Here is a 25,251-nt window from a genome sequence, read left to right as displayed (position 1 = left end):
CTGGGAAGCAACATTATCAACAAGTAATTCCTGCGGGAACGGGAACTACGCGATTTAAACACGGGCGTCTGCTATTGATATTACAGTAGATAAGTTATGATTTAACAACTTTTAAAAAATAAATATAACTACAAACAAAGGAATTGAGCATGATTGAGTACAAATTCAGATAATTTTCAAGGATCGAACTATTTATGCTACAAGTGCATGTCACGAATATTAAAGACTAGTAGCTAAATACTATGTAGTTACTAAATTAATATTTATAGCCATGTTATAAATATTCAATTTGAATTTAATTAATATTGATTATTCGACATGGATGTTACTTGTCTATTGCTCAGGTAGTATTTCACTGTACATACTATATAGGATGTTGCGGAGTATTCTAACTTCAAGGTGTTGACAAGTCCTTATAGGAGCCTAACTGCAAAACAATTTTTTTTTAACTAAAAAGAAAAACTTTAAGGTGTCATACAAAGTAATTCAAATTATTCCGATTATCCATGTATAACACACGGATAATCGGATTTTATATCTATACTAATATTATAAAGCTGAAGAGTTTGTTTGTTTGTTTGATTGAACGCGCTAATCTCAGGAACTACTGGTCCGATTTGAAAAATTCTGTCAGTGAGGCTTCATTTATCGAGGAAGGCTATAAGCTATATATTATCTTCATATTCCTACGGGAACGGGAAACACGCGGGTGAAACCGCGCGGCGTCAGCTAGTTAATAATATGTATTATTCATGAAATGAAAAACAAAATGTAATAAACAATTAGCTTGGTTTTAATAGTCCATTGTAGGGCCTAACGTCTTACGTAAAAGAAAGAAAAACTGAATGTATTTTATTTACCTGAGACTCAAACCCAGGACATCATGTTCCTAAACCAAAGACTTACCACTGTACCAATGCGGCAGTTGACTTCTATTTCTAATTGGTTGCAATTGTATTCTACATATATCAAGTCATAAAACCAGAAAGTCATGAAGCCAAACAAATCATAAATTCGAATGCCTAAAAAGTAGAACATATAAATAGTACGAGACCTGACATAAGAAATAACACCCTCATCTGTTATTTATTTGGTTTAAAAAATAAATGTTGGAAAAAATTCACATTGACACATTGCAATATAAAATTGTGTTGATTTTTTTTTAATTAAATATATTTCAACCACTTCCCTCATTGGTGCATTAAAAATCGTACTCTAGTTACAAGAGTAAACCCAACAGAAACGGTGTTGCCAGATATGAACAGTTGAATAATGTTATTTACGAGTAAATACCATCATCAGTTATGTAGTCTAATATGTCAAATGAAAACTCATTTTATGCTTAATTTAACTGTACTATGTTGCCATTAATCTAGTTCTTGGTTTCCTAGATTTTGTATGAAAAATGTTCTGTAATTTAACTAGGGAACCTATTTGCAATTTGTCACTGAATGTTATCTATAATTTATTTCTTATTACTACTAAATAACAGATGAGGCTATATTTTTTATTCCGGATCTTGGACTATAAGTCTTGTGAACTTAGATAAACTGCATTAGCGTTTAAAGTCAAACTAGGAAACAAAAATGTAATAGTAGTTCGTGTTGCATCTCGCTTTCGAGTCACGGCGCGCGGGCCACCCATCCGTGGTGCTTTCTACTATAGCTGAGACAGCCAACATTGTGACAGCATAGCTGGCATAATTAATGTATGCTATTTACTATTAACTACCTCTTTGATCCAGTGGTGGGTGGTCCATGTTAGCCTGAATCATGAGATTTGGACAGCCTCCGTGGCGCAGTGGTATGCGCGGTTGATTTAAAAGACGGCGGTCCTTTCGGGCCGATTGAGGTTTTCTTAATTGGTCCAGGTCTGGCTGGTCTGGGAGGTTTCGGCTGTGGTTAGTTACCACTCTACTGACAAAAACGTACCGCCAAGCGTTTTAGCGTTCCGGTACGGTGTCGTGTAGAAACCGAAAAGAGTGTGGATTCTCGTCCTCCTCATAACAAGTTAGCCCGCCTCCATCTTGCATCATCACTTACCATCAGGTGAGATTGTAGTCAAGGGCTAACTTGTAAAAGAATAAAAAATAAAACTGTCTCTTTGATCCAGTGGTGGGTTGTCCATGTTAGCCTAAATCCTCGTGATTTAGGCTAACATGGTTGGTTTCCTGGTTTCTAATCTTGTCACTATCATTAACACCTGATTGCAATCCTTAGTCTTCTTCTTTATCCATCTTAACGCTAGCCTCTAGCGGCTTTCAAGATTTTGTTATGAGAGACTTTCCCGCTTTTGTATATTTTACTACTAGAGGACGCCCGCGACTTTTTCCGCCTTTAGACCTCATAAATCCGGCCCTATCGCAAAATACGTCCTTTCGTTGTTCGTTCGTTTCGTTCGCAAAAGCCAAATTTGATCCTTGTACATAGAGCGGTTTTTGAGATTATGTGATGATGAGGAAACCTTTTACATTTATATATTAAGATTTAGATATATTTAAATAATACAATTATATCTAATTATTGTATGTATTCTTAAATAAGTAAATGTCAACTTTGTAACTGTGTAACATATATAAAATTATCCTTATCAAAATATCGACCTTGTTTTGTACTTCACAACGTAACGCCTTATGCATTATGAATACTAAATTCTCATCCGAGATCGTTTGCTTCATAAAATGAGTGTGAATAAGTTATTAAGCGATTAGTAACTTTACAGAATTAATAATTATTTTTGACTCAATTATTATATATAAAAGGAACTAGTCCTATGATATAGTCTGATTTTAGTTGGATTTTGTTTCATTATGTCTTTGTAGTCTACACTAATATTATAAATGTAATATTCTGCTAAGTGCTAATGCTCAATAAGTTTTTTTAGATTTTGATATACGTTTGCTTAATATATATATATTTTTTAATTTTCAGATTGGGGCGTCAATAGTGAGCCGGGAGAAGTGAGCGATCCCGAGGCCGGTCGCATGCGTCCCGAGGACTATCGCCTCGTGTTCCTCAGCTCCGACTCGTCGTGTCGCGAGGACACGGAGGACTCTGCCTCCACCTCGTCCTCAGCCGCGCCGCCCGCGCCCGACGACTGCGACTGGGATTACTTCGAGCCGGGCGCGGCGGCACAGCCTCAACCACCCCCGAAGCTTCCGCCTCCAGCTTGCCCGCGCGCTTGCTCTTGCGGCGCTGAACCACGGATAGTAGCAGTACCAGTGCCCGTGCCAGTGCCAGTACCCGCCGCGCTTTGGCCGGCGCTTCTCGCCTTTCCCACCCCGACCCCGCCCACCCCACACTGGAACACGTACCCTGGCTTCCCCCCGCTCGATGCGGCGGCGCTCGCCCGCCTCACGACGGCCGCCGCCGTCGCTGTCACCGCCGCCGCCACCGCGTCCGCTCTGCCGCAGAATAGACTCGAAATGACCGTCGAGCGCACCGATAAGGCGATACAGTCCGAGATACAAGCGCCCACGTCAACCGATAGCGCCGATAAGAATATCGAACGCGCAGAACATGAAACGCTGGACGGTATCAAGGTGATCGCCGAGGACTGCGCGTCGGTGTTATCGGAGTCGGTCGATATGCCAGACCACCTTGAGGCGGAGAAGGCGTTTCCGTCTTCGAACGAGTCGGGCGAATCGAGCGATTCGGAGGCCGGAGTCGCCCACAGAAGTTATGATCTCAGAAGCGGCGCCCCCGAGGAGCCGGCGACGTCGGATGAAGACTCAGACGATTCGGGGGGTGGAGGGGGTCAGTTTTCGCGCGTGTTCGTCGTCAACCCCGCGGATTCGTCTTCGGATATGGAAGATAACGCCGACAGCAGTGGTATCGATTGCGACGACTCCTACGATAAAAAATCCGACAGTTTAGAAATAATGGCAGCCGATAGACATCCAAATGTGAACATTGAAGCGGAATCCGATGAAAATGTGCCCCAAATTAATAACGACAACGTCGTTCTATTGGAGACCGTGAATTTTGTTGAACGCTATCCTGTGATCGCTTACTGCAGCAATAGTGATGAAAATAGTGAAAGTTCCACGAGAACGTCGAATTTTATTAAATTTTGTGATGAAAACATGCTCAAAAGTGAGGTCTGTGAAAAGTTCAACAGCTTCAATAATTGCAGTGACGACTATACCAGTAGCTTAGATTATCAAACTAACGCAGAAAATACCCAAAGTAGTGGAAATTCCGAAAATATCGAGTGCGATTCATTAGACAATTCTTTTAACTCCGACTGTAACATAAAAGTGTCAGTCGAATTATCCGATAACGATTTTTACCATAGCGATAAATTATCTGCGAATACAAAACAAATGCACCAAAAAAAACAATCGTCATCGGAACAAGAGGAAACGAGTTTGCCGGCCTCATCGTCACCGAGCGTAGAAAAAATAGACTTATTCAAAGGTATCGAACGTACGCTCAGTGAATTACTGAAGAAAGAATTAATGGAGGACCAAGGGGAGGAGAAAATGCACGGTCCGCGGCCGGTTTGCGCGGACGCGGGGGGGAGTGCGGGCGCACCTGTGGCGGCGGCAGTCAGCCGCTCGCGCACGGCCGGGGCGGACGGCGCGCGCTTCACGAGCCGCGTTATGATCACGCACGACAGCGTCTCCGTGGTCACGTCGGACACGACGCGGCTCATGCGTGACATCGTGGTGCACCACACCAACTCGCAGAGCGAGCCGGAACCCGGCGCCAGTGAACGACAAAACGAAACAAACGAACGATCGCTGTCCGACGACGAGTCGCAACCTTCGGGTGGAGTGACTGTCGTTAGCAATTCCGACACTCTCTCGGCGGTCGTGTGCCTCGAGGAGGGGCTCGCAGACGACGACTCGTGGGTCGAGGACGTCAGCCACGATGACGACGACGCCACCTCGACGTCCGACTCGGACTCCGGGGACGAGGCGACCTTGCCCACCCGCGGAGACGAGTTTGCGTACTGCAGACGTTCCTTAGATTTTACGTTACACACCATAGTGGAAGAGAGTTGCGAGGAAAGTGAAACCGAACCCACTATGAAAACGAGGCCGATATCGGCCACCGAACTGGAAAAATACTTTTTCTACGGTTTAGCCGACGGCAGGAACGTTCGAGACGACGAAGATCCGGTGTCGGAAACATCGAGCGTGTGCAGTGAGGGTGGCGAGTCCATTGTTGATGCCGAACAACCGAAACGGAGTGGTGATAGTGACGAATTAGTGTCGTCGCGGTTAGAAAAATATTTCTTGTCCGGCTTTATGGGTTTCACTCAGGAGAGACGGGAATCCGACGGGTCAGGCAGTGTAGGCAGCGATAGTGAAGGTAAACAAAGTCCCGAACAGAGGCGAAAGCGACTGGTTCGCGCCCGGGGCACGCCGCGGTCGCATTCTTCTTCTCTAGACAATCTTTTGACGGGGGACGAGCCGTCCCAGGATCCTCAAGAGATTTCAGACGGCTCGAGCACTGAAACCGAAGATCGGCACGAATCACTAGAGAGGCTCGATATGCAAGGTGAAACGAAAAGGAAGAAACAGAGTAAGAAGCAGCGAGGTTCACCTGCTGACGAAAGGCGGCAGTCGGTGGAGTTCCCGGACGAAACCCGCGACGACGCGAGGTCAGTGTCGGAGGGCGAGGACGGGAGATCGTCACCGCGAGTAGAATTCCCACCTCTCGGCTCCGAGCTCTCTGAATCAAAAAAACAAACTAGCAGAGATAGCGGATTCGTAGGTAGCTGCGATGATTTGTTACGGAGCGGTGATTCGAGCTCCGAATTCAACAGGTCACATGAGCCAAAAACCGAATTAGAAGAAATAATTGAGGAGGTGAGGCCTGAGGTAGACGAACGAGTCGAAAGGCCGCCGACCTCCCGCCCCCCGCCCAGTCCCTTGACCCGTAAAGATAGCTTTAACAACTGGTCGTCCGACGAGGAAACCAATTTAATGATGACAAAAATGCGCCAGTTTTTCAAACAAATGGTCAACACCGCAAACGTCAAAACATCAACAGTATTAGCGTCACCCAACGCAGAAAGTCCCCCGAAACCACCGAAGCCACCGCAACTACTTTATTTTGAAAGTGAATTAACGAGGCTAATGAAAACAGTTCCGGGTATACGAGACGAGGAGGTGCGCGAAATTGTTGAATATTTATCGAGCGAAGACACTTGGAGTGACTCGTACGACTCGTCAGATTACGCGGGCTCCGACTTGGAAGGCACCGCTGCCAACAGGTCGGCGTTGAGGAAGCAAATATCGGAGAGTTGTAGGGAGATAATCGACGAGTTCGATCGCGGGAACAGTGAAGCTGGGTCTCTGGAGCGAGACGCGGCGGGAGCGTATCAGAGACTGGCGGCGACGTTAGGGCGGGCGGGAGACGGTTCCCCGCCTCTGTTCGGGAAGGTTATGCGTCACATTGGCGGGAGACTGGTGGCGCTGATGCATGAGGTGTCCGCTGGAGCTTCTCCCAGCACAGACGACGACAGTGCGTCGGAACCGGGCGCGCTAGCCCGTAGTCGATCTCATGACATTCTCGAGGCTACGGCTAGTAGGGGCAGTGTCGCGAGTGACTGTGAAAGATTTTCGTGGCGCGGTAGTTTTGAATCGGCTTTGCTCGCGGCCGACTCGAGAGGAACTTTGGGCGGTGACAGATGTGAGGCGAGGAGGTCCCCGGCCGGGGCTGAGCTGGCGGCTCAGAAGTCCCACTCTAGAAGTTGTGGGGCGATCAGTGGAAGTGAAGATCGTTTGTGGCGGGGGAGGCGGCGAGCTTCGGCGCCTGATGCAGAGGTAAGAACAAACTATAGCTATAATTAATTAATTATCCAAAATTTTAACAAGTGTTAACCTAATATCTGAGCCTTGCTTTTACAACAGGGTAGACCCCTTTCTCGTGGAAATATCGAGATAAAAATGGCCTAATCTATTCCAGGCACGACATATGTATGTGCAAAATTTCATCCAGATCTGTTCAACTATTTGCGATATACTTACCTACTTAAATAAAGTGTAATCGGATGCAATCTTTAGGACATTGATATACACAGAAGATAGTGCGTTAAGCTGTACAATACAAGTTTTTAGGTATCACCGGTTACGTATGGGCGCAGCGGCAGGGCATCACCCCTCACGCCTCTTACTTAATGAACGACGGGGACGAACGACTTTATGCAACTTATTTCGCCATTGATTGATTTAAAGATTGCATCCGATTATACCTAACTAAGCCGACATTCTTTTGATATTAGGATTAAATCTTGTAAAGTGCAATAAACAATTTGTTTGGCTATCAAGTACGCCTTCATGTATGATTCTATCTCTGAAATTTGATACGACTATCTTGTTGAAAGTAGAGATTTTGGCACGTATCTCAAGTAGTTTGATCCGTTATTGTGAAATTTACTGCCATTGACCATTTTCTAAAGATAAAGAATTATATAGAAAACACTTAGATGATAATTATTGTTAATAAGATAACATATCTGTAACATACCTGTAGTCAGTGATAATATGTGGTGCGGGTTATAAGGCGTGTACCATACATGTGATTTTTACAGTCATTTGCAATGATAATTTTATACTATAGATTGCTTACGTCCATACAAAATCATCGCAAAAAGTGATCCGAATTTAGCTACACCACTGAGCGCACACATGCACATTTTCGTCTTAATTCCATTATACATTTGTGTATATATAGTGTTTTGTACTTCTTGAACACACAACTCTACATTGTATCTATACGATATTTAGATATTATTTGTTTAGTTATCTATCGTTCGTTGTTTAATAAGCGACTAAATGAAATGAAGTCAATTTTCCACATTTGTCCGCCTCAGTTTTGATGCGCTAGTGCCACATCTCTAGTATAAAATATCATTGCCTATTTGTATAATCAAGAGATATTGCTATTAATCTAAGATCCGGCATCAGAAATATATACCCTCATCTGTTATTCATTAGTTACAAGAAATAAATGATAGATAATGTTCAGTGACAAATTGGAAATAGGTTGCCAAGTTAAATTGCGGCTAGACACATGTTTTAAACTAATTTTAGGAAATCATGAACTAGATCAAAGGCAACCCAATATAGTTAAATTACGGATAAAATAAGATTTCATTTGACATATTAGACTACTAAATGTACTAACTGGTGTATGTATATAAATCACATTCGCATTTGCAGTCTGAAAGCAGGCAACCTTTACTTTTTTAATTATTTTGGGTATTTTCTATTAAGTAATTAGTGTACGATTTTTTAAAATGAACCAATGAGGGAAGGAGATTAAAGAAATTAAAAAAAAATAATCATTTAATACTATCTATCCGACCGCAATTTAACTATGCAACCCATGTTTAATGAGATTGTGAATATTTTCTGTCATTTATTTCTTATCCCAATTAACTAACAGATGAGGGTGTATACTTCATACGCCGGATCTCGTACTATATCAGTCATATCGAAAGTCGATTAAAATATAATATCTTTAGCAATAATCATAATAGATACAGTTTTTATACCTACTTCGTGTGCTAGAAATGCTAGAACTGCAATTGCGAAATTGAAATACGGATTTAGTTATTTGTACAATTTTTACGATAGGATAAATTATCTTGTGTTAATTTATTAATGACCAACGATGTAGCAAATAACCTATAAGTACTTATTATTATTTTTTATTTTTTTTTATCATCTACAAGTTAGCCCTGGACTACAATCTCGCCTGTAAGTGATGATGCAATCTAAGATGGAAGCGGGCTAACTTGTTAGAAGTAGGAGTAGGAGTGAGTATGAAAATCCAGACTCCTTTCGGTTTCTACACGACATCGTATCTAAACGCTAAATCGCTTGGCGGTACGTCTTTGCCAGTACGGTGCGGTGGTAACTAGCCACGGCCGAAGCCCACCCAGACAAAATAAAAAAATAAAAATATTAAGAGTTTGTTTGGTACAGAACATGCTAATCTCAGGACAATCGCAATATTCTTTCAACTGTTAGAAAGCCCAAGGCTATACTATAAGTTATCACACTTCATACTAATATTATAAAGGCGAAAGTGTATTTTTCAAAGATTTCACTCTGGATTAACACATAGGCTAGTTTTCATCCCGGTAAAATCCATGGTTCCCGTGGGATTTGTGAAAAACTGAATTCTACGCGGACGATGTCACGGGCGTCCGCTGGTATACCCGACGCACAGCTAGTTTCTCTACAAAATACTAACAGGAAATCGCGGTTTTATCTGCGTAGTTCCCGTTCCCGTGTTAGCATATGTGATTCTCTGTGCAACTATCTATTGGTGAAAGATTTTTTTCAAATTGGTCCAGTAGCTTTGAGTTTATTTGTAACATATACGAAAATATGAATCTTTGCTCTTTATATTAGTATAAATTATATCGTCTCTAACGTCTGCAAACCACATGTGCCATACGTGTGGTTATATTGTTACACAAATCCAACTACATAATTTCGAAGGCTAATAACAAATGATGTCTAAATAATGATTTTCTAATGTATTCACCTATTAACGTACGTAATTAGAGGTAATGATTAGTAATTACAGTTAAAAATTTACATAAGTAATTTTAGTACAATCACAATGTAAATTACGACTTCGTAAGGCTACGCAATTTTTCTAGTTAATCTCATTAATTGTCTGATTAAACTAAAACTAATTTAATTTATTAATGAGTAGCTGACGCCCCACGGTTTCATCCGTGGAGTTCCTGTTATTATCGGAATACCGGTATAAATAATAAATATTGGCTATGTTACTCGTTGATAATGTAGCTTTCCATTCCAAACGCAATTTTTTTTTTTAAATAATTAAAATATATTTATTTGAATAACGAAAACGCCGTTCAAATCGGATCAGTAGTTTTTGAGTAAATTGCGAACATACACACATAGTTACGGACGTGTAATCGGTATATGAGTACAGACCACAGAAAATCCTTTTTAGAAGTCATAAAAAGGCATAGGTTGGTTTAACAAACAGTTATTACACTATTGCTTAGTACGATGGCTTCGGACGCGTTGAAGTCGAATCAAGGAAAAACTGTATTGCGTTACGACGTTCGGAGTATATGTTTCGGGAACAGTATGCTTGTTTAAGGAATAATTATTAACACTACACCGCACTCGCGTCTGTGCACCGCGGAGCTATCAAAGCATGATTAATACGGAAATGGGAACGGAAACATTGGTCATATTTAAAACAAATGCCAAAGAATAAAATTAAAATAAAATATATTCAATATTTTCATATTCCTTCAATTAATATTACCTGCCACGACCAATTGGATTGAAGTTAATACCTATGTAACAGTTTTGCGTATTGCCTAGTTCTAGCTGATACTTTGTACTAATTTTAACCGATGTCCTTCAGATATATACCAATGATAGATGGCCGATAAATATTTTTAGTATTTTTTGCAACCCCTTGAGCATAAAAAAATCCAATTCCTTTCATACCTCAGGTATGAAAGGAATTGGATTTTTTTATGCTTCTAAGACCGAAAGTTAATTATTTGTTCTTTTTGCCGTGGAGGGCCTTGGACCATGGAGTCGCAATGTAAAAAAATCTCCTTTCATTACGGCTAAGTAGTTGCCTCGTCTGGTGATAGAAGGGCTGGCTAATTTTTAGCGCAAAGGATCAACTTTGCTGTCCAGCGCCGAAATGCCACCATTCCACGTATGGGCATGATTTGTATAGCTAATACGATAACTTACGAGTAGCTTAAGTTTCTTATTGTTACGAGTATAAGTTGTCATATAACTATGTATATTTTATAAAAAAAAATCCATCCATCCATCACATGTACGAGTCCCAAGTTTGTTAATTACGGTAACGGAATAATATATGTGTAACAGCGGGACACAGCTCTCCAAATAAGTATATTTGTTTGGTCGATTTACAAACAAAAACAATTAACTTCTTATAGGTTCGCCGCGAAAGATATTATCCTTTTAAAAGTAAGAAGATTTGAAGCTTAAATTCACTACGTTACTTTAATGTGGGATTACGGGCTTGCAAGATTACAAAAAAAGAATTGGATCACTTTTTGTGGTGACTTTGTACTGCACTTAACATTTTAAGTATCTATAGTATTTCAAATATCATTGGGTCCTGTAGTGTTTATTTATTGATATACTCTGATCAAGGACATGCAACCAGCATTGAAGGAACGTGATGACCAATAACTTCAAATATCCTATACTTTAAGGAGGCCTAGCCTTGCATTGGGCCATTGAAATAGGCTGATGATAAACATTCGGCGTGCATTTCATAGATGCAAAATACACTGCTTACCCTAGCGACTCTGTACGTAAAGGAATTTTCCAGCTTGTGCAATATAGTGCCTAACCTAATTAAAAACTGTAAGCATAATAAACGTAAATAATTAAGTTGCATGTTTTTCATAACAGTCAGAAGAGGAACAGCGAGCGGGGTCGCTGCCCCGCCTACCGTCGATCACGGGTCCGAGCCCGGCGCCGGCTGGCCCGGTGAAGTCGGCCCGGTACCGTGCGCCGGGCTTTAGAACGGCCACGCGTGCGGCGTCGGCCCCCGGCTTGCACGCACCGCGCCGACGCCGACCACCGCCGCCGCAACCGTCGGCGCCGTCGGCGCCCGCCTCAGCTCCTAGTTTACAGGGTGAGTTTCTTTCATTGAGCTCCATGGCACTGCTGCCGTGCTCTCTAATAATAGTTTTTTTTTTCATTTATTTAGGAAACAAACAGCATTAACATAAAAACAATAATTTACACATTTAAGAAACACTTTAGCCAATTAAGTTTCCATAGAAAGATCGTACATACATAATTTAGGGAGTTGGCAACAAGAATTTATTAAAAGTAAACAATAGTGCAAAACAAATAACATAATAGAACAAAACAATAAAATAAAACGGTGGCAATCTATAGAGAGAAGCCAAAATGGTAGTTCTATACCGGCCACTATCCATAAAGTACCACTATACAAATTGTGAAAGTTTATTTTTTAAAATTCTAAAAATGAATATAATCAGATTTTTGTCGAATGCCATAATGCATTATAAGCCTAACGTTTTAAAGTTTTTTTTTGTGTTAGGTAGATAAATTTTGTTGATGCGTATCTGAATCCAAATCACTTTATCAATGGCAATTTTAACGATGTTATTGAATGGGAAAACTTTATTATAGAAGTAGAGAGTAAACTATATTATATAGAGTAGGCATAATACGTACAAATTTTACCAAATAGAAAATTCCTTCTCCAATACAGGTTCATAAAGATTCCGGGTAGGCATTTCATTTTCGCATGTATGACGTGCACACCACTACTAGTAAGATGAAATCATGCTAACCTAACTAAGCGAACTCAAGTAATAACCACTTTCCTGATCGATCACTACGGGCATACAACTTAAGCCGGAAGTGCAAAAATTAACACATTACTTAGGCATTGACGCATTTTCCGTTTATGTTTACCTCATACCAACGTTAAGCGTGCGAACATAACGTTAATTGAGACAGTTTTCACTTTAATTACTACATCTCATGGTTTATATCTTTTTTTATCGAAATCCCATTTCCATTTATACTCAAAAACGGTTATTTGAAAGAGTTGCTATTAGGGCCAAACATAACAAGCTGCTAAATGTATTGTGCTGGTCATACTAATTTAAAAAAGCCTCAATAGCTTCACGCTAAAGGGGCCGGACTCGACACCGAGAGGTCGTGGGTTTGATCCACGCACGTCGGATTATTGTCGTACCCACAAACACAGTCCTTCCCGACGAGTTGGAAGGCAGCGGGAATATCCTACTAATATTTGAAAGGCAAAACTCCGCAACTAACGAACTGATTTGGCTGAAATTTTATGAATGGATATAGATTTTACTCTGAATTAACACATAGGCATATTTTAATCGGAAAATCCATGGTTGTCGAGGGATTTATGAAAAACTAACAACTAGTTGGTCATATTTAAAAAGGTATGGCAAATATTCTTTCCAATCTTCGTGTGTTTAAAGCGAGCTTATGGACCATTGGGCCATTTCAATACGTCGCTAAATGTTTTTAATAATGTCACTTTTTCTTACGATGTTTTTTTTTAAATTTATTGCGAACATTTGAAAACCTAGTTCTATTCATCGTACTCATTAACGCTCCTTCGAGAGAGATGTGTTGTATTAAGTCTCGTGCCCAGAGTTTTTGACTAGAGTAGGTGGGCGCTATACGTGAAAATTGTACAAAATAACAATTTTTATCTCCAGTAAAAGTAGGAAATTGATTTCCAACCTAACTAACCGTTTAACGGCCGCATGGCGCAGTGGGTAGTGACCCTGCTTTCTGCTTCCACGGCCGTGGGTTCGATTCCCACAACTGGAAAATATTTGTATGATGAGCATGGGTGTTTTCCAGTGTCTGTGTGTATTTATACATTATATAAGTATTTATATGAAGTAAGTATATAATTGTATATTAATATTATAATATCAACTATCTTAGCACCCATAACACAAGCTACTCTGTATGCTTACTTTGGGGCTAGATAGTGATGTGTATTGTTTAAGTATATTTATATATATTTATATTTTAGGATAAAATTACATTTAAAGAACTTTATAAGAAACGTGTGGCCACATCATACTTACGAAAAGCAAATAATGATAGCAAAAGTATATATAGTAAGTGCTATGACCATGCCAATGTTTTGAAACAAAGATTTTGACTAATCAACTTGACACAAATGAAAGATATTTCAAAAGAGCGTACATTTCGATATATGAATGGCGCACTTTCAATGATAATATTTGTTCAATATTGTTGACTGACTAACAGAAAAGTAAACACAACATTGCAATTCTTGAGGCAACTTAACATTGTTATTAATATATCAGTGCATTACTAATACATTATTGAGTTTGTCTCTACTTGAGATTACTATGAGCGAGCACTTTATATGTAAAATAATCTATATTAATATTATAAAGCTGAAGAGTTTGTTTGTTTGTTTGATTGAACGCGCTAATCTCAAGAACTACTGGCCCGATTTGAAAAATTCTTTTAGTGTTAGATAGCCCATTTATCGAGGAAGGCTATAAGGCTATATATTATCCCCATATTCCTATGGGAACAGGGACCACGACGGTGAAACCGCGCGGCGTCAGCTAGTATATTATAATTTTTTTTTAATAGCGAGATATCATAAGCATCTAAGTCTACATATCGATGTAGTCTATGGTCATAACTCATAGCGCAATGGTTTGCAGCATATACGCTATGCAATATTTATTTAAAAACTAGCGGACGCCCGCGACTTCGTCCGCGTGAAAGTCATTGTAAACTTTCAACTACCCCTATCCTATCCTACCCTACCTCTACCCTACCACTACCCTACCCCTACCCTACCCTACCCTACCCCTACCCTACACTACTCCTACCCTACCCCTACCCTACCCTACCCTAACCCTAGCCTACTCATTAAGGCTGCACTTCTTTATTTATTCCCCCCCCCCCCCGCGAGTCGCATCGAGCGCGGCAACCGTTACACAAAAATAATCCTTAAAGCATGAATTAGTATTCACGCGCGATGGCTTAGCGTATTTCTTGTATAACTTTCTTTATTTCTTTTTTTATTGAATAGGTAATAATGTTAACTTTTTTAGTTAGGGATGAGTGATGATTGTTATAAACATAAGAGTAGACAAATGTAATTAGAAAGCTCCGAACTGCTAAGCTACTTGGAGTTACACGTGTTATTGTGAGTCAACCATAAAAGATAGACATATATATGCTGTTGTGTTTTTATAGATAATTTTAAGGAGAACATTTCCGTGATACTTGATTTCCATGTAGCTTTAACCATTAAGGCTGTACACGCGACGGAAGCTTAAAAAATTGAGTATATTCTCCCGTTTTCTCAACATTTCTCTTCACTGCTCTGCTCCTATTGATCGTAGCGTAATGAAAAGTATACTATAACCTGCCCAGGAGTATGTAGAATATTTGTACCAAGTTTCATTAAAATCCGTTCAGTAGTTTTTGTTTCTATAAAGAACATACAGACAGACAGACAGACAGACAGACAGACAGACAGACAGACAGACAGACAGACAAAAATTTTACTGATTGCATTTTTGGCATCAGTATCGATCACTAATCACCCCCTGATAGTTAATTTGGAAATATATTTCATGTACAGAATTGACCTCTCTACAGATTTATTATAAGTATAGATGGAAACTTAATCATTTTGCTCTACTTTGTAACCTCATTTCTTTATGGCATGCGAGCACAAGTACTCATAACTATAGTAGGTACAGTGGTAACACAACAAGTGCCTTTTAAAATCAAGTATATTTTAGTTGACATGCTTCTGTAGTCCTCGTAGAAAGAAAAGTATATAGACCGATGGGTGCCGCTTATGAGTACAAGATTTTTTTTTAAAGTGGTGACACAAATTTATATGAATATATAATTTATATAGTTACTAGCGGACGCCCGCGACTTCGCGTGAAATTTAGTTTTTCGCAAATCCCTCGGGAATCATGTATTTTTCCGAGATGAAAAGTAGCCTATGTGTTAATCCAGAGTAAATCCATTTCCATTCCAAAACTCAGCCAAATCGGTTCAGTAGTAGCGGCTTCAAAGAGTAACAAACATCCATACAAACTGTGCGTTTATAATATTAGTAGGATTATAAACTATGACACAGAAAATCACAGAATCTCATCTGTTTACTGTTGGTTATCTGTTAAGTGTGTAATAAATTGGCTACTTAACAATTTTCGAAAACATATTATGTCATTATTTTACATTAAATAGGTTCATTTTATGTCTTACAATTAAGTATTTTTTCTTTATTTTCTGTAGGAATGCGGTAGACGTAATAATCTAGCTATTATTTACTCTAGTCCTACAATTAAGTAAGTTGTCATCCCAAATAGTTCACCATGATGGATAGATGTATTTATCAAAGTTCATTATTACGCGGCACGTTTTACTTTCGCTCCAGTCGGTTGTATAAGCAAATGTCAGAATTTACAAACTGCCCTAGTATCATCAAGTAACAGATGTTTAAATTGTAATCGTTTTTTTATATTCTCTCGTGTCTTTAACATTCTTGCTTACATAATAGTTGTGGATGTAACCTTTTCGATTGCGACCTCTTTGCAATGTTGTATTGCAAGGCTGTGAAACGTCCTTCTGATTTTTAAATGACTTTATGTTTGAATATTTGAATGATATAATGATATAGATGGATATAATTGAATGATTCTAATTTATATTCTCATTCTATTATGTGTTTTGTATGTGCTTGTTAAGCAACATCTTCACTAATCGTCAAGCGAATTTAATGAATGAATCCATGAAAACATCATCAAATTACTATGTGATATATGCATCGATCTCTTATTAAAAAGTGGATGCACAATCAGCGACCAAAAAACGTCCCCACTCAATGAGTGCCAAACACAACTTATTGGCACTCAATTCACGTAGTCGCATTTGCAAATTCCACTTTAAACTCAATTCTTAAGATTGAATTTGCTCTGAATTTGGGATTTTATTGAATATTGGACTATATTTAAAGGCTTTAGACATAATTTTCTTTACCAATAATTCTAAAACTATCAAAGCAAAATTGGCCAGTTTTTAAGTAAAATTTTCTGCGTGATTTGTGCGTCCTTTTATTATAAGAGGTCAATGAATATATGCAAATGATTTCAAAGACAAAATACAACTAACCGAGAATTTCATTACGTATTTTTTAATAGTTTTTTCGAACTCGATTTTGATTAATTTTAATAATAATTAATCAAAATCGATTTTGATTAATTATTATTAAAATTAGTTACATACATACATTTGTCCATTTAATATTTCAAAAAACATGAAAAAAAAATAGGGAGGACTCCTCTCAGCAAATTATATTAAGCCTAAGTGATTCAAAATGAATCGACAGTTTTATTATTAAATAGTACGTTTAAACTTACAATTAATACTTAAATTTTCTTTGAAACTTAACTGAGATATTATGTTTAAGACAATTAGCTAAAAGCATTCGTGTACGCGTCTAATTGCTTAATGTACAAATTGGCTATGTGCAAGTCAGCGGTCTTTTTACGACGCGGCAATTATACGCGGCATTATTGTTTAATTTTTTTCTTTATTTTTAGCTACGAATGACACATACAATACAAAATCAAGTTAACATTAAATGGCAATTCATTTAATAGTAGTTTGCCACTAATTGGCGTTCTGTTTATAGTCACAGTTCAGCAAAAAGGTGAAGTACTTACATTTTAATTACCATTTTTTAACGTGTTATTCGGAGTTTAGTCATACTATAAATGTGTATACTATAACTAGTAGAAATAGACTTTTTTGTGATAGATCTTGTTCTGGGAAATACTTTACTACCGCCATGTTTATTTTTGTCTCCGAACAACATTGCTTCAATTCTTAAAGGCATGATTGTCATTTGTCAGTGTAAAAGGGATGATGACAAGGTTTCAATATATTTATTTTTATGAGACATTCGGGTAAACAAAGTTATCTGATTTATACATTAAAACTATAATTGTCGGGATGTTTATACAATAAACTAGCTGACGCCGCGCGGTTTCACCCGCGTGGTTCTCTTTCCCCTAGGAATACGGGGATAATATACACTGAAAGATTTTTCAAATCGGACTACATTAGTTTCTGAGATTAACTCGTTCAAACAAACAAACAAACTCTTCAGCTTTATAATATTACTATAGATAAGATTATAAAAATTCAAAATATTTTAACGTAATTAGTTGAAAATTCATACATTTTAGCTTCCTTGCATTGAATGTGACTTTTCATTATGTGTAATATCAAAGATATTTGTAATTTTGTTTGAAAAAAACTTCTACGAAATTGCTTTACTATTAGCATACTATTACTTCATGAACAATTTAAAAAACTGCCATCATCCCTATTGGACATGAGGAGGACTCCCTACGCCACAGATTGATGACATAAACTAATGTTTGACCTAACTGAATAATAGCTACATTATGCCTATATGGGCATCAGGAACTTAATTACATAACTACCATTACAATTCCAGGTAAATTAATTAGATTTAAAACGCAATTAAGTACATTAACTTAACCAGCATTGATGACTTAATCGTATTTTCTAATTTAAAGTCATTGAACTTCTTAAATACGATTTATTTCCGCGGGCCAATTATGAGATAGTCACAGTTTGTGGTTTTTCCATCGAAATGTAATTGGATACTTATAATTATCGACCCATATTCGGTTCACTGCTGAGCTTGAGTATCCTCTCAGATTGAGAGGGGTTAGACCAAATCTTCCACCACGCTGGCCCAATGTGGATTGACAGAAATGTAATTAATTATCTAATAACATTTGATAGCTCTACATTCATTTTTCCAAAGTACCTATAAACATGAAAACCACTTATGAAAATCCCTTGCCACTCCTCACTACTAATATAAACGCGAATATTCATATGGATGTATGCATGTTTGTTACTCTTTCACGCCGAAACTACTAAACAAATTGAGCTGAAATTTAGAATGCAGATAAATTATAACCTAAATTAAGTACATAGGCTATTTTAAATGTCGCAAAAATCACTGCTCCCCACGGGATTTGTGAATTTAACGTGGAAGAAGTCGCGGGCATCGCATATTATCCTACACTTCTCCTCGTTTATGTAACTTAAAAGCATGACATCCTAAATTCACAGTGACTAACAGTGGAATTCATAAACGATGTAGGGGGATCCCCAGGGGATCATTCAGCCACTGAGTGTCGAATTTAACCTCTATTTATTTGAGAATTTGATACTCAGCGGGTGAATGATCCCCTGGGGGTGCCCCTACAACGTCTATGAATACCACTCTAAGTCACGGGTGTTAAAATATTCCACAAGACATTACTGCAAGTCGCTCGACCGTACTACTTGACCAGGTTAAAAAGTGGACCTAACCGTTGTTCAAGTATTTAAACTGGCCGCGATATGTCCACATATCGCCTCTAATGTCCACATTATCTTACGAAATCGATCTATTTACAATAATGCTTTCCTTACAAAGAAGGTATTATTTATTACTCTTAATAAAGATAAGTGGAAGAAGGTTTTGTATTCTTACAAACTTGTTATTGTTAAAAAGAAATGCGTGTAATAGTAAGCCTCAATAACTGCATAGAAAAACCGGACTATGTTAAGAGGTCATGGGTTCGATCCCCGACTATTGTCATACGCACTTTCCGATTAGAGGAAAAAAGGATAAGGGTCATATTTAAAAATAAATATGCCAAATATTATTTTCACTAAAAATATTAATAAGACCAATTTGGTAGCTTAGCTACTCTTTCAAACAAAAAAATAAATTTCAAAATTGGTTAATAAATTCGTTATTTATTAACCAATTTTGAAAATTGTTTTGTAACAAACATGAAAAATACGCGATGGATTGAGAACATGCTCCTTTTTTTGAAGTCGGTTAAAAATTAATATGGCGACATCTAGACGCCATACAGGCCAAGAAAAACAACAAATGTGCATGAATTGTGTCAAATATAATTGATTACGTTTATAAAAATAGGTTTCTACGTTCCATTACGTTTTCAACATGTTCTTTATCGAGTCTTATCGCCATTCTTGTGACAAAATTAAGATATCGATTTTATTAATCGAAAGTTGACATTGACGTTCGTGACAGCCAATCAATTTTCTGATTTTTTTTATCAGCCGAGCATTTGGCAACGTTCGCTATGGACCTATGAGCCTGCGACAGACGTACCTACCTCATTTTATGCTAGCCACTCACCATCCATAAGTTCACGTACCTGCAGCGCTAACGGCAGGACATCCGATAAAACTGATAGTGTGTTGGTCGCGATGTACATGGACATCCAATAAAATTGATTGTGTGTTGGTCGGTCTGCATGATGTCATTCATATCCAAGTCCAAACCAAATTCTTTATTGGCTACCATACCTACCTATGGTAAGTAACTTTCAACTTCCTAAAATGAGTGTCCAGTGGCGAACACTTCATAAAGCTTACCCTAAGGACTCATTCATCATCATCATTAACATCCTATGGACGTCCACTGCTGGACACTCTTGCATGGACTTCTAAACAAAACGGTATCGAGCCGTCAGCACCCAGCGGCTCCCTGCTACCCGCTTGATGTCCTCAGTCCACCTAGCGAGGAGTCGCCAATACAGTACGTCGACTAATACAAATAATACGACGCTTTCTGGTGTGGGGTCGCCACCCAATCCCCAACCACTCGGGGACCCCGACGTCCATCAGCTCTTCGAACTATGTGCCCTTCCCATTGCCACTTCAGCTTCGCGACTCTGTGAACTATATCAGTGACTTTGGGTCGTCTGCGGATCTCCTCATTTCTGATTCGATCACGCAGAGAAACTCTAAGCATAACTTGCTCCATCGCCTGCTGAGTGACTTTTTTTTATGAGGGCCACAGTTAGCGACTAGGTCTCAAATCCGTAAGACATCACTGGCAACACGCACTGTTCGAAGACTTTCGTCTTAAAGTACGTCGTAAGCGCTGATTACGAATGTGTATTGGTCAATTTTCCATTTTGTACGATTTTTACGTACAGTACCTAGTTGAATACCTTGCGCACGTCACTGGGCGTGTCTGGCTATCGCAGTCTCCTGATCTACTACTTTTATTCTGCAGCACTTGTCTTTGCAACGTAACACCTTTCAAAAACTACGGACACCGGTTTCCTGATAAGGTTTCCGGTTTATCAGATGTAACCGTACTTGTTTGGCTTCGTTCGCGCCACGTTTCTTTATCGAGTCCAATAGTGACCTTACTATGCAGGTTAAGTCACCCGAAAGTATTACTCAATTCTCGACCCGGATGCAAAAAGAATTGTTTCTGTGCTATGTTTCGTAAAAGTTCATTGTATTGGCTATTGGCTATAAAGGTTTGCTATGGTTCGTCAAACAATCGATAGTTAGGTGGGTTCTCGTTAAAACACATGCCATGGTGTGCCGAGACTCGCAACTTAGTAAACAACATTTCTCCTTGATTAGTAACGCGTTAGTTTTAGTACTAATTAGTAAGTGCGTTGGAACATTCAAGGCCTGTGTCGATGTCTTTTTCGCTTACTTTCTGTTACTATTTGTTATCGTGTTTTCAAGTTTCTACATTTCTAGATACTATTTTACAAAAGATGGCGAGCAAGTTATTGTTTTAATTCGTCTGTGCAACGGGATTTCGTGAAAGAATTATATTAAGTATAGTTGCATAATAAAACAGAAGTACCTGCCAGTAGCGAAGACTGAAATTTTCTCGTAGGTAACCCGTTCAGTTTTTTAGTCTGAGTACGTTAAATTATGTATGTCCGTCAAACTCGTGGATTTTTAAAAGGTAACCCGATAGGAGTCGGGTTGTTGAACCATCGCCCCTGGTACCCACCTACTTAAGATTCATTATTTTTATACCGACAATACATGACGAAAAGTGACCGTCGAACTTTATGTTAGACCGATAGAACTATAGTCTATAGACACCTTAGATATATCTTTATTCAAACTGTTAATATTAAACATTATCATTCAACTGTATCAACGTCAGTTAAGGACACGTAATGAAATTTATGCCAAGTTGGTAGGTAGGTATTAGAATCTAAGTGGCTACTTGACCATTGTAAATATATAAATGGGAACCAATGTACATCTATGAATTAGCAGCTGATTGGAATGACAAAAGCATTGACGCTTTGCACTCATAAAAGCATGACTAATAAATATCCAATAGTAATCAATATCAAAGATAATGACCGATATAAAGAATTCCATTCTATTCTTGTAATAAAAGTAGGTACCTTACTACATGTGCCCTGCGGTTTCTCTCTTGTAGATCCAGTTACCGTGAAGATATCATCATAAGTAAGAAAAAGATGTTTGTTCCAGACTATAATTTAGCATTGTATCAAAGAAGAAGTTGAAATTGGGTCCACTTTTCAGAACTATACAGAAATGAACAATGTACTAAAAATCTTATATATTTTACTAGATTATATCATCTAGAATCTTAGCTGAAATAATATTCGCCAACTGTGAAAAAAACTGATGAAACTATTTTCACACCGATCATAGTGATTTTGGTCTCTTTGGTGCATATTACACTAAATTGTCACTCTCACTTGTCTTTGCAAGCGCGGTCTGTCAATGTCAAAGTTAATCAATGAATGAGATGTCATTGTCAAATTTGGTACGATTAACTTATCTCCATTTTCCATAGTTTCGTTTTAATTGAAAAAATAAATTTAATTTAAAACATATTAATGTAGTATTTTTTATTGTTGTTAATGTTTTTTACCGGCTTCACCACGCTGCTTGTAATCACTCATTTTGATTGTAATCACTCATTTATTATTTACTAGCGGACGCCCGCGACTTAGTCCGCGGTGGAATTCAGTTTTTCACAAATCCTGCGGGAACCATGGATTTTTCCGGAATGAAAATAGCCTATATATTAATCCAGAGTACAACCTATTTCCATTCCAAATTTTAGCCAAATCGCTTTAATAGCCACAGCGTAAAGGTGGAACAAACATACTTACATACACACGCACAAACTTTCGCCTTTATAATATTAGTGTGATTCTGTGTCAGCGTACCTAAATAGTACTGGAAATATACGAAGAAATCAAATTTTTATTTATTGATTGGTGAAGGAAATCACGTTCCTTTGTAACTTGTAAGCCACAAATGACGTATCTCGAGATCTTGTTGCCTAATTTCACGCTTAGACGGCTAACATTTACTCTATTCAGTTTCAGTTTAATTATATTAAAATAGTTAGTAAATTCAGTAGAGTAGTAGAAACATAATAGTATAATCCTACTAATATTATAAACGCGAAAATTTCTGAGGATGTATGGCTGTTTGACTGATTTATGGTTTGTTACTCCAAGCAAAAGCTACTAAACTGATTTTGGCGAAACTTTATAATATGTCGATTATATGTCGAAAATGATGTAAATTAGTTTAATAAATGTAGTTAAATTTAATTAATGCTGTTAGGAATATAACGGACTCGCGAGTGTATCAAACTTTCAAATTAACAATTAACAAATATAGCTTTTTTAAAGGTTAAGCAGTTGAGTTCTATATCTGTGCTAAAAAGTTTGCTAGCCGTGTGAAACCTGGGCACGGTACTTGTTATTCTATACAAGAAACGATAGTACACAAAGGTGAAAAGAAAAACGGGAAAGCATTGTGTATGAATCGCAGTAAATTTAAAACGCGACGGCCATTATTCTATATCGACGTAGTTAAATGCTTTCACTTGACTCTTAAACATTCCGAGAGATTCAATCAGACGGTCGATTAGTTGAATAAATATTGTTATGAAATAATTTAGGGCGGCATGCACTCCTTACGTAACTTGTTGATATCGACGGCTAATAAAGTCTCAATGGCTCGATCAACTTTTTATTGGCGCATTGACATCAGAGGAGTGCCGGAGTCGTAGGTTATACGAGCACGAGAGATGAAAGAGAAATATCAGTTACAGCTAAAAGGCTAACACACTCCTAACACGAAATTTTTGGCAGGGACTCTGAAGTACGTGTTAATCCAGGAGCATTTTTTTTCATTCATTTTTAACTTAATTTCACTTAATATTTAAAGCTGATAAGGACTAACTAAATAACTTAGAAGAGGTACAAGGCTTTCTCTTAGAAAAGGTCCAAAAATTAGTAAAGTTTTTTTTTCAACTTTTCAATATTAAAATTTTATTTATTTACAATACATCCCTGTATTTGGGCCATAAGAATTGATATATGTACCAAATTTCAATTGGATTGGTCCATTATTTAGGAGAAAACAGACAGATCATAAAATGTGCGCGAGGGGGATTATAAGGGTTCCGTTTTTGTACTACGTACGTTCGGAACCCTAAAAGTACCCTAACTTAGTGCGCTTTTATTTCAAACTGCTTCGCAAGTTGATATGACCTAAGACCGCAGTCATGCTAACTTTGCGTCCCAGTTTAAGCTATAATTTTAGTTTCGCACAAGTATAAGCATTATACGCCTATAGATTAGGGTCAACAGAATTTGTGGTCATAATTTCATTAAATTGTGTTAAACACAAAGTTATTGTAGTCTGGTTTAGTCATCGACCGCAACAAAGAGGGTGGGAACCCTAACGCAATGAGAGGCATGTTGTCGTGACCGCCCGAACAAGGCTTATATTTCGATGAAGTAACATGCAAATAGCGTGGAGTGCTAGCAATACTACGCTCCAAATGTCACACAGATTAACTCATTGATTAGCAACACTAGAAGGTACCAGTTACTACATTCACAATGGTTCATTTGCAATTCTGTGCCCTTAGCGTGAGATTTGCACTCGCAATCGATGCGACGTTTCGAGTATCGTATTAAGATCTAAAGTCGACTAATTCTCTTCGCTTTAAATACATTTCATATGACTATGGATCTCATTTGCACAGTTTTTTGTGCTTTGCTCGAAGTACTTGTTTCAATTCACGCCTTGGGCCAATATGGGAATTAAATATTAATAAATTTGTAAATACAGTGAAAGTCAGGCTGTGTATGTGCGATGACGTACTGCCAAGCTGTTTAGCGTTGATACCATGCGGTGTAAAAACCAGGTCCAGGTCACTACGTTTAATAAATTGAAGCCCTACATCGTCACTTAACATCAGTTGCAGTGGCATGTGGCAATCGCTCATTTACAGCTTGATTAAAAAAATAACTATGTACCTATTATTATTCCGTTTGCGTTTTGTTTCTAGTTCTAGCATTTGTTTACTTTTTAACAAACTATTTTAAGCACTGTCAATAAAAAGGATTTTATTGTAATTAATATTAAAATTACAGCGGAGAATTACTTTTCGATTGCGTTTTCGAGCTTATCTCATACTAAGGCACTGATATTACTAACGCGTCATGCGAATAGATCGTTTTGATTGTATTGTACAGTAGGGCGATCTTCATACGATAACACTTGTGTATTTATGGATCTTACGCTTTTATCGACCACCACAAAGTTTTTACCTGCACTATGTAATATTTTTGAACGAAACTGGTTTATTGCTACGAATGCAATTTACTGTTAGGTACATGTTTTGAAATTCAAAATGTTATCCGTTATTTTAGACGTACTTACTTATACGTTGCGGTATATTTTCATTGTATTAAACAGTTATATAAGTTAAGAAATTAAATATCATGTATCTCAAA

The 25,251-nt window shown here is 38.2% G+C and overlaps 1 protein-coding gene across 3 annotated transcripts in view; it reads left to right on the top strand.

The window, feature by feature from the left end:
* LOC112049756 (uncharacterized) overlaps positions 1 to 25,251 on the top strand; it is a 104,049-nt gene that overhangs the window by 48,976 nt on the left and 29,822 nt on the right. For all 3 annotated transcript variants that reach the window (XM_052884762.1, XM_052884763.1, XM_052884764.1), the window contains 2 exons: positions 2,931 to 6,778; positions 11,420 to 11,645. In XM_052884762.1, coding sequence (XP_052740722.1) covers positions 2,931 to 6,778; positions 11,420 to 11,645 — 4,074 coding nt within the window. The remainder of the gene's footprint in view (positions 1 to 2,930; positions 6,779 to 11,419; positions 11,646 to 25,251) is intronic.

This window comes from Bicyclus anynana, chromosome 12 (assembly GCF_947172395.1).
Source record: "Bicyclus anynana chromosome 12, ilBicAnyn1.1, whole genome shotgun sequence".
NCBI lineage: Eukaryota > Metazoa > Arthropoda > Insecta > Lepidoptera > Nymphalidae > Bicyclus > Bicyclus anynana.
Note: the sequence above shows the minus strand (reverse complement) of the source record. Positions and strands in the feature narration are given on the sequence as shown.